A 15,048-nucleotide genomic window follows, 5' to 3' on the forward strand; every position below is an offset into this window, starting at 1 on the left:
ACTGAAGTAAAAACACTGGGGAGTTCAAATGCCAGAAGTCATCTGTAAGATTTTATGTGTGTCATCACATAGATTCACTAATAGAGAATGAAGCTGACAATTCAAATGGCTCTGGATACACATTAGTACCACCAATTTTATTTGCACAAGAAATGACTGGTCCACTGGACTTCTTTATGTAACTCAGTAACGATGACTGTTATTTCTTGACAGACCAGTGATATTTCCCCCATAGTTTTAAAGTATAAAACCCAGAATAGTTAGGGAAAAAAAAAATCCAAAGTATAAATAATGCAACCTTTAATCTACCAAGGGTCACTAAATTGTTACCACTGATTATTATAAATGATTCAATTTATTTAAACTAAAAAAAAAAAAAGAACAATAATTAAACGTTTCCTCTTTAGTTATGGGCCAAGGGACACACTTGGCAAAACACAAAAAAAAACAATAGAAGCCACAAAGTTGTATGATTTTTTTCAGGGAAAAAAAGAAAACCAAAAACTCGATTCAAAAAGGGAACAAATTTGGAAGCTTGTCAGAATAGAGATGGAAGAAACTTCTTTAAAAAGAAATCATTTGTCAGTTAACTGATAAAATTTTGGTAGTAACAGTAACTTTACTATAATCTACTGGAATTATAACAGGGATGAGTAAAGACTTGCAACACACGGGAGAAGAGCTGATGACAAAAGGAGTGTCTTGCTTTTTAAAACTAAGCAAGTGATAATAGCTGCCCTTCCACTTACTTATTTCTTTGTCTATAATAAAGCTGAAAACAACAGAAGTAAATTTACTTTCATGAATCTGCTGATGTTGACTTTGAAATCTTCATCTGGGTTGGGGGTCGGGGGCAGTGAAACACACTTTATCTTTTTCCTGGAATTTACATTAATTTTGTTAGATAACAAAATGTTAAATTTAGTATCAACCATATTCAAGAAAGTAAAATCCCTATGGTTTTAGGGCTTATTTGGATGATTAAGGAACACAGGGAAGAAATAAGACAAACAAGTGAAAATGGGCATTGTGGATAGATCATAATAGTCTGAAATTTCTAAGAAATATACTTTTTATATATGACCAAGTTTAGACCCCCCCAAATTTTAAAAGCAGGTTTTCTATCATGGGAAGGCATGAAATTAAATGTTCATCTTGAAAACTGCTGGGAGAAATGGCTGCCAAGGTCTTTTGTATCAATGTAACGTGAAAGAGGAAGGATAATTTGTTCCATGCACTCCAAAATACAGTTTCCCCACAACAGACTTTTAATTTGATCAAATTCTGGCTAAAGTGGTTGAGCTCAGAAGAACTATCTAATGAGGGTGTAGAGTTTCTGAAATAGCCGTCTTCTAATTCAGAGTTAGTAAAGGTTACACTACAATTACCCTACATGCTGAAGCATAATAAGGCATAACTTCAGTTGTTACAGCTGAAATATGGCAAATGTATTCCACATCTGCTCCATAAAAAATTTAAAAAGTATGAGAACCTCTTCTATGAAGTTCAACTGGTGGTATGGAAGTGTGGGGACGCCTCGTTAGGAGAGATGTGCTCCGGACTCTAATGCAGCAGCAACTTAAAAAGTCAGTAATGAAACTTTGGCTTAAAATTAAAAAGAAAGAAAGAAAAAGTCAAACTGGTGCAAATTGTCTCCCAAAAAAGGTATGTGGGACTGACCGTCACAAATGTCATCCAACATTAGTTTCCCCTGTCTTCTTTCACCAATACCACCTGCATTGCACGGGCGCCATCTCATTCTCTTATGGTTAAGTTTCATAAATAATGAGAAAACTGTATGTAACAAATACATCGTATTTCCCACCCACCCAGCAACCCTCCCCAAAATAAGAAAAGTTACATCAAATTAAAAAGTAGCTTCATGAATGAAGGTACTGCTCTAAGTTGCACTTTTCCTGCAAGTGCGGCCAGTGCCTTTGCGCTGGATATGAAGGAAAGGAAAAAATTCTCCACATAAACTGACAAAAAATTTAAAAACCAATGTCCGGTTTCAACCAGTCAAAACCGGGCCTAGTGGACGCCGAGCCATCTCGGAACCATCCCATCACAGGGTCCTTGCAATGCCTGTTCTTCATCTTGATACGTATCTGTGTCCTTGTGATTGTAAACAATCCATAAGATACTATGTTTTTGTTCCTTAAAACATCCTCTGATTGGCAAAATGAAGTAAATATTTGTTTTAAAAATAGAAAATTAAAATTAAACCAGAAGAAAAGAAAAGAAACACAGTGAGCTTGTTTGGAGTCCATAGGATCCGATCCGGAAGAGCTCGGAAAATGTGTTATGTGTTTTCTCCTGTTTTCAGCTGGAAAGGTACTAGAGGTTGCGTTGGTCGAGGAAAGAATCGTAGAGTAGGAAAACCAATGATGTTAATCTAGACTTCAGAGAATTCAAGTGTTAGCTTCATCATCTGTGTCTTCTATCAATACCTTAGTGTCACGAGCCTTGGATCTAGTGGTGATAAGGGGAAAAGAAGAACTTAGTCCATTACTATTAATAAAATACAAACATTCACAGTATTAGGTACATTTCCAATTTTACCACCATTAAATATACATCCTAAACAGGCACTGCCTACTGCACCAGATAGATTATTCCTGGAGTTTCTATTTAATTTCAGGTATCATTGGAAAAACACTAAGAAACTAGATTACAACCAGAGAAATGGAACAAGAACAATGGTGGGTCATGTGCAACGGAGAGGGTGGTAACCTAGAAGAAGATCTGAGTTTGAGTACTGACTTTGATCTTATCACGCATCTCTTTACCTTCTCTGAGTGCCTGTTTCCATCTCTGTAAAGCAGGAATAATATCTATTTCACCTAACACCACTTTCACCTCATGGAGACAGGGTGTACGTCAAATGAGAAAATGGGTGTAAAAAGTACCAATAAAGTAGTAAACAAATACAAGAAATTATGATGAGGATGACAGAAATAATACCATTTGAAGTATGCATGAAAAATGAGGAGAGTTAGGCAGCAGAAGACCTAAGGAATGGCGTAACAGTTGTTTGTATTCAAATAGTTGACCAAATATAATGCAGAAGAGGGAGGAGACTCATCACAAGTTATGTGAGAGAGCCCAATTAGGATCAAATGGTTGAAGTTACAGTGAAATTATAATGAAACATAGTTCAGCCCATCATAAATTATTTACCACTATAACTATCCAACAATGAAATTAGATGTCTCATAGAGTTATAAACTTCATCATCATTTTTGATTGTCAATTAGCATAAAATGATCATCTATTCAGGATGCTGTAGAAGAGATTCCTATATTAGATAAAAAAATGAGATTAGGTAATGAAATATTCTGCAATTCATGAGCCCCGTGAGGTGAAAGTGATTATTTGGTGAAATAGGAATTATTATTCCTACTTGACAGAGGTAGAAACTGAAATTCAAAAAGGTTGAGGATATGCTGAAAGTTGCATGAGCCCTAAAGTCAGTACTCAAACGTGGATCTTGTTTTACATTCCCTGCTCCCTCTGTTGCACGTAAACTGCTCTATTCTAAATGTCTTCCTCTCATTGCAGTCTAGTTTCCCAGTGTTTTTCCACCTGAAATGGAACATAATAATCTCTTGCCAAAGAGCCTCTGGTTTCTGACACAGAAATAGCATATGTTTAGATTGCCCTCTGCTGGTATCTAACAAGTATGATTAGACTTTCAAAATCAGGAGCTCAATGAGAACACTGACCAAAATCAGCATTTTCTTCCAGCCCTTTGTGACGCTTACCTTGCTGACCCCACTCAGAGCTCCCCTGCCCTAGCTTCTTCAAATTCTGCTTCCCTGGGATGACAGAACCATGTTTTGTTTTGATGCCCTTCCTACTGACCTCCCTGACCATTTCTGCCTCTTTTGTTTATTTTCTTTTTTTCTCTTGCCTATGTTTGTTCCCTGGCTAAAGTGGTTCAGCCAGGGAACAAGACTCAGTTTCCTGCTCTCTGCTTTTCTTTTCTCTTCTCTACCTTCTCGACTCTTCAGGAAACTTCCAAATCTCTATCTGAAGCATTGGCAAAATCTACTCTAGTCCCCTATATCCAGTGAGTTACTGTTACTATCACCTGTTTGTTACTTCATTCAAACCGTCTTCTTACATTCCTTTTGGTCCAATTGTGAGCATTCTAATCTGAGCTGTCATTGCCCCATACTTAAATATACTACAGTGGCCTTCCGGTTTTTCTTCTGGCTTTCAGTTTTGCCTTTCCTAATATATTTCGCACAGTGCCATTAAAACTTCCTAGGATACTACTTTCCCAATGTCATTCCTCTAGGGAAAAATTCTCTGTGACTCTTTCCTGCCTATAAGATCAAGCTTGCACTTTTCTTTTACAATCACACTTCATCTAGTCAGTTAAATTTTTCTCACTATAGTTCTAGTCACATGGTTTTTTTTACTGCCCCTCATTTCCACCTTCATGATGTTACTGTGGCTCTAGCCTATTCAAACACTCCCTCATCCTTTAGAAAACTGCTCACATTCAACCTAAGACTCCTCCTTCACTCCAATCTACTGTGCTATTTACTCTCTCTAAATTTCAAATGAAGTCACCATATTTGCACATTTAGTATAACTTTTAACAACATACATAGTCATTGACTGAAGATATTATTGTAGATATTTAATAAGATAAAAATAATAACTTATACTTAATGAGCTCTTTCTGTGAGGAAACTGGTGTACTAAGTTCCACATAATAACAAATTCAATCCACTTGGTCACTCTATGACCAGGAATGATATTAATCCCAATTTACAGATGAGGGATAATATACAGAAATTAAGTAATTTGGCCAAATACATAAATGGCAGGATTTCTAAAGCTTTTAAGTTAAAAATTATTTGAATACAAGATATACAGAAGAGTCAAATAAATCATTCTCTAACAATTTTTTTCTCCAATGCATCTTTACTGCTAAATTATTAATAGTAGGTAATAAATTAATGACATTTACTCCGTATGGGCATAAGACATTCTATAGGTTGAATCATATGAAACTGCTGTTTATTACTGTGTTTTTGTAGGTGAAAAATGGTTGAATACTGGCAATTTCACTGGTTCAACTTGATAGTGTCTTAGCTTAAATGTTATTCAATGCTAAAACGCAAAGGAAATATGCGTCACAGACTAGAAGCCATACGTACTGAGAAGCAAGGCGAGGCCGGCGCAGGGATATGCTCTGGCTGTACTTCCATGACCGATTCTTCTGGCGGTTTCGTACCCCATCATCCTGGTCCATCATCTGCTCTAGGAGTGTTTGATCATCTGCATTCAGGGGGGCCACAGAAATGTCTCGCACAGCACGGAATTCACCACAGTTATTCAGATGTTCATTCTCCAGGCGGAAGAAGTTCCATACAAATCGCCTTAGCAAAATGGAGCAGATCAAACACATTATTTACAAAATTTTAACATATTACTACTACTTGTAAACCTCCCAGAATGTCAAGTTTCCACTTATGGAAACAAAAACAAAGAATTAATGACTAGAATATTAAAATAAAACAGAGAAAGATGGTGTAGAGGTGGGGGAAAGGGAAATAAGAGTGGACTACAGAAAAGGAAGGGACTCACAGATTGCAGTTTTAGGGTGCTCATTCTTTTACTTTGACAAATATTGAATGCCTACTATAAGGCAGGAAAAGGAATGGAGGGAGATAGACAAAGCCTCTGCCCTTATGAGGTGCCATTTCCAGTGGCAGAGACAGATGACAAGCAAGTAAATAGTCAATCAGCTAATGATAAGCACTCTGAGGAAGATAAAGCAGGATAAGGAGGTAGAGTATGCTGTCATTAAGACTGATCAGGGAAAGCTGCTCTGAAGAGATGGCAGCCAGCAAAAACCTGAATGCTGCAAAGAAGCAAGTCATATAATAATCCTAGAGAAAAGTGTCCCAGGCAGAGGAAATGGCAAGTATATAAAGCCCCAAGTTGGAAAGGCCTTTGGAGTATTGAAATAACAGCAAGGTCAGTGGGGCTAGCTCAGACTAAGTGAGGTTAAAATAGCAGGAGATAAAGATGGAGAGGAGAAAAGGGCCCATCTACAAAGAACCTTATAAACTACAGTAAGGAGTTTAAATTTTAGATCTGATGGAAAAAAATGAGAGTTCTAAGCAGGAAAATAAAGTGATTTATTTAAAAAAAAAAAACACCCCATTCTATCTGCTGAGGAGATCACAGGGAGACAAGAACAGCTGAAGGGAGACTAATCAGAAGGCTGTTGCAATAGTCCAGAAAGAGATGTTGGTGACTTCAGGTTGGTAATAACAAAGGTGATGAGAAGCAGAGAGGGGATTTATTTATGATGATGGAGCTGTCAGGATGTACTGACACGGGATGCGAGTGGTCTTAGGGTTTTTGGTCTGAGTGAATGGTGACACCGTTTACTAAGATTGGAGAGACAGGGTTGTTCCCTATTAGGCTAGAGCTACCCATGAGATACCCAAGTGGAGAATTCAGTAGATGGATGGACAAAAGTCTGCAATTCAAGGGAAAGTTTAGGACTGGAGATAGCTTAAGGACAGTATTTAAAATCACAGGCTTAAGAATAATATGAATATAACTGCAGGAGAGAAGAGGGCAGAGGGTTAAACCCTGGAACACTCTAACACTTACAGTTTTGGAAGCGGAAGAAGAACCAGTCAAAAAGTGGAGAAGGAATAGCTAGTAAGATGGGGGAATATAGTTTCTGAGAAGACAAGGACAGAGAACTGACCATGGGATGTAGGCAGTATGCTCTAAAAGCATAGACTTTGGGCGACTATCATGGCTTTACTACTTACTAGCTGTAATGACCTTGGATGAGTTACTTAACCTATGTTTTAGTGTCATCAGTATAATGGAATGATAACAGTACCAACCCCATAAGATTGTTGTGAGGATTCACTAAGTTAATAAATGTAAAGGGTTTGGAACAATGCCAGGTACATAGTGTTTCCTGCTGTTATTATTATTGTTACTATTGGAGATTACTAACAAAAGTGGTTTGGTTTGAGTATTGGGAACAAATATGTGAGTTGAATTTAAAAAAGAATGAGGAATTTGCAAACTACCCTTTTAACAAATGATTAATAACCATGATATATAAGGAGCTCAAACAGTAAGAAAAAAACCCAAATAATCTGATTAAAAATGGGCAAAAGATCTGAACAGGTATTTCTCCAAAGAAGACATGCAAATAGCCAGCAGGTATATGAAAAAATGTTCAAAATTACTAATCATCAGAGAAATGCAAATCAAAACCACAGTGATATCATCTCACCCTGGTTAAAATGGCTTCTATCAAAAAGACAGGCAATAATGGATGCTGGTGAGGATGCAGAGAAAGGGGAACTCTCATACGCTGTTGGTAGGAATGTAAATTAGTGCAGCCACTGTGGAAAACTGTATGGAGGTTCCTCAAAAAACTAAAAATATAACTACCATATGATCCAGCAATTCTACTACTGGGTATATAACCAAAAGAAAGGAAATCAATATATTGAAAAGACATCTGCACCTCCATGTTTACTGCAGTGCTATTTACAATAGCTAAAATATGGAATTAACCTAAATGCCTGTCAATGGATGAAAGGATAAAGAGAATGTGGTATATATACACAATGGACTATTACTCAGCCATAAAAAAGAATGATATCCTGTCATTTGCAGCAACATGGATGGAACCGGAGATCATTATGTTAAGTGAAATAAGCCAAGCACAGAAAGACAAATGTGGTATGTTCTCACTTATATGTGGGAGCTAAAAAATTGGATCTCATGAAGATATAGAGTAGACTAGTAGTTATCAGAGGCCAGGAAGGGCTGGAGATGATGGGGAGGGATAGAGAGAAGTTGATTAACAGGTACAAATATATGATTTGATAGAAGAAATAAGAACTAGTGTTAGATAGATCAGTAGGGTGACTATAGTTTATAATAATCTATTGTATACTTCAGAACAGCTACAAAAAAGAATGGGTGTGTGGTGGTTTATGCCTGTAATCCTAGCACTTTGTGAGGCTAAGGTGGGAGTATTGTTTGAGGCCAGGAGTTTGAGACCACCCTGAGCAAGCGTGAGACCCCGTCTCTACAAAACCCAGAAAAATTGGCTGTGCATGGTGGCGTGTGGCTGTAGTCCCAACTACTTGGGAGGCTAAGGCAGGAGGATCGCTTAAGCCCAGGAGTTAGAGGTTGCAGTGAGCTATGATGATGCCACTGTACTCTAACCCAAGTGATATACCCAGTCTCAAACAAACAAACAAACAAAAAAAAAACCACAAAAAAAACCCACTCCAAAACCAAAAAAGCAGAATAGCTAGAAAAGAAGAATTTGAATGGTTCTAGCATAAAGAAAAGGCAAATATTTAAAGTGATGGTTGGGTCGTATACTGATTTGGTCTTAGTACAAATTATATGATTATATCAAATTATCACATGTACCCTAAAACTATGTTCATCTATTATGCATTAATAAAAAAAAGAGGTCATAGAAATAGATTTATACATTTATAGAAATGTGGCCTATCAAAAAAGGCCAGGTGGATTAATGGCTTAAATAGGAATAGCAAAATTTTAACCGTTTTACAAGAATCTATAGGAATGACAGGATAATTTTATAAAATTGTGATACAGAAGGATTTCCAAAATAAGATATGAATGGCAGAAACCGTAAAGAAAAAGATCAGTACATTTTTTTCGCAATAAGATTTAAAACATGGTAAAAAATTTGTTCCCATGGACGATGTTCAAAGGGCAGATCCAGACTGGGAAAAAATATATTGTCAACACATAATCAGCAAAAAATTATTATACCAAATATATAATTCCTATATTACACAACTAGAAAAATATTTATTTTTTCCACATGGATGTCCAATTGACTCAATATCACTTATTGAAGGGTCTTTATTTCTCCACTGTTAGGTAGCCACTTTTGCCATAAATCAGGCAGTGTCAACGTATGTGTGGATCTGTTTCTGGACTCCCTATCTGGTTCCAGCGGACTATTTGTCTATTCTTTCACCAACGCCATATACTGCCTTACTTTGTCTACATAATTAATCTTGATATCTGAGTTGTAAGTCTTTTAACTTTGTTCTTCTCAGGACAGTCTTGGTCATTCTTGTGTTTCCATATAAATTATAGAACTAGCTTGTCAATTTTTGCATACATACACATCTTCAATTAGATATATTCCTAGGTATGTATTTGGTATATTCTGATGCTATTCAAAATGACATAGCTTTAAAATTTTTCTTTTCTGGTTGTTGTGACTGGTTTCTTTTCTTTTTTTCTTTTTTTTTTTTTTTTGACAGAGTCTTGCTCTGTTCCTCTGGGTAGAGTGCAGTGGCATCACTGTAGCTTACTATAACCTCAAAGGGCTCAAGTGATACCCTTGGCTCAGCCTCCCAAGTAGCTGGGACTACGGGCGTGCAACAACCCCCGGCTAATTTTTCTATTTTTAGTAGAGATGGGGTCTCACTCTTGCTCAGGCTGATGTTGAACTCCTAGGCTCAAGCAATCCTCCCACCTCGGCCTCCCAAAGTGCTGGGATTACAGACATGAGCCACCACACCCAGCTGTGTGACTGTTTTTTAAAAGAACTGATTTATATTTATACTGACCTTATGTTTAGGGACACTATGACATTTAATTATTGATTATAAATCTATTGAATTTTCTGTATATGCAGTTGTCATAAGTGAATAATTATAGTTTTGTTTTTCCTTTCCAATTCTTATATTTTCTTTTCCTCATTGCACTAGCTATACTTGCAGTATGATGTTAAAATAAGAGTGGTGACAGGAGACATACTTGTCTCATTCTGGATCTCAAGGGAAAGCTTACAGTGTTTTATTGTTAAATATGGTCATGATCATGTTTTTGTAGAAAATATTGTTTTCATGAACAGGTGTTGACTTTTATCAATGGCCTTTTCTATATATATATTATTCTTTCCTCCCCTTTATTCTGTTAATGTGGCGAATTTATACAGATTGATTTTTGAATGTTAAATCTTATATTCTTAGAATGAACCTAACTTGTGATGTATTATCCTTTTTATATATTGTTGGATTCATTAGTTAATATTTTGTTAAGGATTTTGACTACTCTGTAGATGAGACAGATAAGTCTTTATTGGAATGTCATTGTAGTTTAGATATCACGAAGTCATTTTGGCCGCATAAAACAAACTAGGAAGTGTTCCCTTTTTTACTCGTTTTCTCTGGAAGAGTTTTGTATAAAATAGGTAATATTACTTCCTCAAATATTTGGAAGAATTCCCTGGGCCTAGAGTTTTCTTTGTGGAAGTATGTTAACATGAATTTAATTTCTTTAATAGATATAAGCCTAGAAGATTTTCTATTTCTTCTTTATTGGTTTTGGTAAACTGTTTTTTGACGAATTTGTCCATTTATCTAAATTTTTAAATCTATTGGCATAAAATTGTTTATAACCGGTCTCATTATATTACATTAACAATGGCTGGATACTTCCCAGACAGACCTCATACATTTCCCTCTAAGCATGGGTTTAGCTGCATTTTATACCTTTTCTGTTACATTTTCTTCTGTCACATTTTCTATTTGATTCTGCTCAAAATATTTTAAAATTTGCATTACAATTTCATCTTTGACCTGGGGTCATTAAACATGTGCTGCTTAAATTCTAAACATTTGGGTGTTTTTAGTTATCTTTCTGTGATTTTAATCCTCTCAAATTTGTTGAGACTTCCTGTATGGCCCAGTATAGGGTTAATTTTGGTAAATATTCTATATGCATTTAAAAGAATGTGTATTTAGTAGTTGTTAGATACAGTGCTCTATGTATATTAATTAGGTCAAGTTGCTTAACTATCTATTATGGAAATATCAATATGTTAAAATCTTGCACTAAAATTGTAAATTCATCTACTACTTCATAGTAATGTCAACTTTTGATTTACAAATATTTAAGGTATGTTATTAGGTACAAACAAATTTGAATTGGCAATCACAACTGAATCCAAGTTTGACAAATTTCTGTAGTGCAAAAGTGGCTTTAGTGCTGTTTGTCCTGAGGTTTCTGCTTTCACTTAGATTTGGAGCCATCCTGTCAGATTGCTAATGCTTTACAGGGAGATTTAAAAAACATTTTATCCATCATTTTTATTGTTTTCAGTGAGAAGGTAGGGCTGAATAACTCAGACTGCCAAATTGTAAAAAATCATTCTCAAAAGATTTTAATTTCTGTTCTAAGCCTTTTTGTCTCCTAATTTCCACTTCCCATCCTTTCAGTGGAGCCCAATTCTAAAAAAGCTTATGTCATCAATAGGTATTTTAATTTTGTAAGAATTAACCTCTAAGTCCTTTAAGTAGGAGTGTCCAACTCTGAGGCTGACGAGAAGTTTGAGAAAAGTTGGAAAATTTAAGCTTTTCAAATATAAGTTACAATAAATTCTAATTTTGTAAGTATTGGTGTATTTTAGGTAAAAAGAATCTTTGATAAACCTTTCAGTAGTTTGCTTACCGGAAAACCTCGAGGGGGGCAAGGACAGTAGCAATGATGTCCCCAGAACGAGGTATCAAACTTGTAGAGGTAATTGAGATTTGGATAGTCCAAGCAAAGCGCAGTATCACATCCTCTATTATGGCACAGTAGTAGTAGGCCTGAGGAATAATAAGCAAATGAGTATGTTCCCCAACACGTTTATCATAAATAAGCACATCTATCAGCCACAAGACTCACACATGTCCTACCAATAAGCACAGGTTCAAGAGGAAAGAGTTATGTTTTATTTTCCAGGGAAGAATATATTATATTTTAGTAAGATTTTCCACCAACTTAGTTTTTTCTTCAGTGGTACAATATTCAAAATGAAGTATTACTGAATTTCAGTAATCATTAAACAAATATATTTCATTCCCATATTGTATATAAAAGGCTCTCTTCTAGGCCTCATAAATATAAGCCAGACAAGATCCTTGATTGATTGAGATTACATTCAAACAGGTATATGATATGGTAATGACTTATAGCTAGTATTAGAAAAGATCAGCAGATTTATTAACTGTGTTATTTGTACTTTTATTTCCCAATTGCCCTACCCTGCACTGAAGAAAGTTTTGCCTTGATTTTTGATGTCAGTAAATGAAATTAAGCTTGGATTTCACAAACATGGTTGAATTTAAGAAATGTTCTATTCTTACATGGGGAAGACAGTGCTCAACTAGTATTTCCAGGTACTAGTATCCATTTAGGAGTCCAGTTTTAGCTACACAAAAAGTTTAAAGTACACAAACTGCCAATAGACCAGAACTGTAATTTATGGATTTACTCATCATTAATCTCTAAGAAACTGGCTCTTTATTTATTATCACTATTTTAAACATTTTTTTATTTCTCTTTTTGAGACAGGGTCTCGCTCCGTCACCCGGACTAGTGGCATCAGCATAGCTCACTGCAACCTCAAACTCCTGGGCTCATGTCTCAGCATTCTGAGTGGCTGGGACTACGAGTAGTGGGACCACAGGCATGCACCACCATGTCTAGCGAATTTTTCTATTTTTTGTAGAGATGAGATCTTGCTCTTGCTCAGGCTAGTCTCGAACTCTGGGCCTCAAGTAATTATCCTGCCTTGGCCTTCCAGAGCTACTAGGATTACAGGTGTGAGACCCCACATCTGGCTGAAACTGGCTCTTTAAATATATGTACTTAAAGACTGTGAAATCTCTTGGAAACTAGAACTGCTATGTATTAAGCCATAATATTTATATTATTTAAAAAGTTCTTAACAAAGTAATGCTACTCATTGTGAGAAGCCTGTTATCAAAAAACCCAGCAGTCTCCTTGCTACCTTCTCTTTCCATTTCCTAGAGACGGTTTTAAAATCTATAGCTATGTCTTATACTATTTATCCTCTGTATTTTACAACATATGTACACTATATCTTGATGACTCAATTTTAGATATTATCCATTGACTGTTAATTAAGATAAATTTTATGAGGACTATTATGAGGTTTTTTAACACATTTACATACTTTCTTGTTCCCTCTGCCATCCTCCCAATATAGTGATAATGCAATTTTTAGATAAATACACACTCAGTTTACTCATTAGGTGGCCTAAGTGAAGAACTACAATTTCATGTGTCTTTAAGAGTCAGTTTTAAGTTATTCACAATGACTGATGTGGGAACTGATGTCACTGAAAATGTTGACATCTTTTGGGAGCAATACACCTACCTTGAGATCAAGAGACACCAGCAGAAAAGTTGTTTGAATATGAAGATGACAAAAATAGTTCCTGGACCTGAGGTGCAGTACTCAATATTACACATTGTTATCCTTAAGAACTGATTTTAAGGTTCATATACTTGTGTTAATTTTTAATAAAGCTCCACTGGACCCCACACTTTTCAAGCTGGATGAATTTTATTCCAATATTTGCCTTTTTAAAATTGGAGGGATGTGGTGATCCAGCAGAACACTTTTCTTATAAATTTGCAAATTATAAGGTAGGAAAGCGTATCTTTTATTTTCTAGGGTCATGAAAATATATAACAACAAAAACTTTTTAAAAGAGTTTATTCACTAGTTTTAATAGAAACCAATAAGTAAGAACTATTTAAAAGGGAGAATGCACTAACATTTATATAAAGACACAAACAGTTCATCTAATCAATCACCATAATAAGAAACAAATGTATTATAACTCACAGCAGGGCAAGACCAATAATAAGCAGCAATAAAATACACACATCTGGTGAGCACAAAAGGGCCATCTTTACTTGAGCTCATTTCTGCTCTCTGATTATTCATTTTCTTTTCAAATGAGATTTATAAAAATATGTCTAACATCTTGGTCATATATTCTAAATTTTCACATTGGGATTATTGCTATAGTTTAGGTAAAAGAAGATCACTGTCAACAAATGTCCCCTTTTCCCCTTCATTTGCTTATCTGAAATTAAGCTACATATCATTCTTTATATTCACTCTCCTGTCATTTATCCTCAACCCTCACACTTGAAAATAGCCTTCCCTACTCACCAACTGAATATTACACATCCGAACACTTTTCAAAAAAAAAATTCTGAGGTACTGGCAACATTTTGATATAGTATAAAATATTAATTACCCAATCTATACTTCTCGCCCATCATAGAATTTTAGAACTGGGAAAATATAAAAGAGATAACGCCTTTACCTAGTCTAACACCCTTACCTTATCACGGAGAATCCACTGTAGTCTGGTTGCCTAAAGTTATAGAGCTAGTTAGTGACAGAATTGGGATTAGAATTCACGTATCAGGATTCCCAGTTCATTGTTTAATTTCTCTCAAAGTCTAATCATGGTATTTATCCTTTACAAAACATTTGAGCAAAGATACTTTTGGTTTTCTGACTTTTTAATTCAGCCTCTCTTATCTTTTTATTCATACATAGATAAAATCCTAAGATAATTCCTAAAGAATTCTCTGTATTTTCTGATTGAATTGGCATTTGATTTTTAACAAATACTGGTTGAAACAAATGAAAAGAGAAGCCTTCCTGATGCACTCAAACAGTCAGGCACCCCCTTTCCTCTGTGCTTTCATAACACTGCTCATTTAGTCGAGTATTTATTCACTCATTCCGTAAACATTAAGTCTAAATAAACCAGGAACTATGCTGGGCAGTGAGGGATATGAACATCTGAACAGATAATTATATAACACAATGTGATAACCGCTATAACAGAAGTTTATATAGAGTAAAAGAGGACTGGGATGAATAGCTAAATACGCTAGGAAAAATAAAGAAAGGGCTTCTTAGAGAAAGTAACATTTAAACTGACTTTTAAAAAGGAGGAACAGGTATTTACAAAGTAGACAAAGGAGAAAGAAGGTGTTTCAGATGGACAAAATTCCATGTTCAAAAATAAATCAAACTCTCTGGGAGGCCGAGGCGGGTGGATGGGTTTGAGCTCAGGAGTTCGAGACCAGCCTGAGCAAGAGCGAGACCCCGCCTCTACTAAAAAAATTGAAAGAAATTAGCTGGACAACTAAAAATAT

At 35.7% G+C, this 15,048-nt stretch overlaps 1 protein-coding gene across 2 annotated transcripts in view; it reads right to left on the reverse strand.

Annotated features, from left to right (window-relative positions):
• Positions 1-1,860: 1,860 nt before the first annotated feature.
• The window catches only part of XPR1 (xenotropic and polytropic retrovirus receptor 1), a 138,025-nt gene continuing 124,837 nt past the window's right edge, over positions 1,861-15,048 (reverse strand). For both annotated transcript variants that reach the window (XM_069459296.1, XM_069459295.1), the window contains 3 exons: positions 11,521-11,660; positions 5,175-5,396; positions 1,861-2,472 (listed from right to left, as the gene is read on the reverse strand). In XM_069459296.1, the coding sequence (XP_069315397.1) occupies positions 2,412-2,472; positions 5,175-5,396; positions 11,521-11,660 (423 nt within the window). In that variant the 3' untranslated portion in view covers positions 1,861-2,411. The remainder of the gene's footprint in view (positions 2,473-5,174; positions 5,397-11,520; positions 11,661-15,048) is intronic.

Source organism: Eulemur rufifrons, chromosome 27, assembly GCF_041146395.1.
Source record: "Eulemur rufifrons isolate Redbay chromosome 27, OSU_ERuf_1, whole genome shotgun sequence".
NCBI classification, from domain to species: Eukaryota; Metazoa; Chordata; class Mammalia; order Primates; family Lemuridae; genus Eulemur; species Eulemur rufifrons.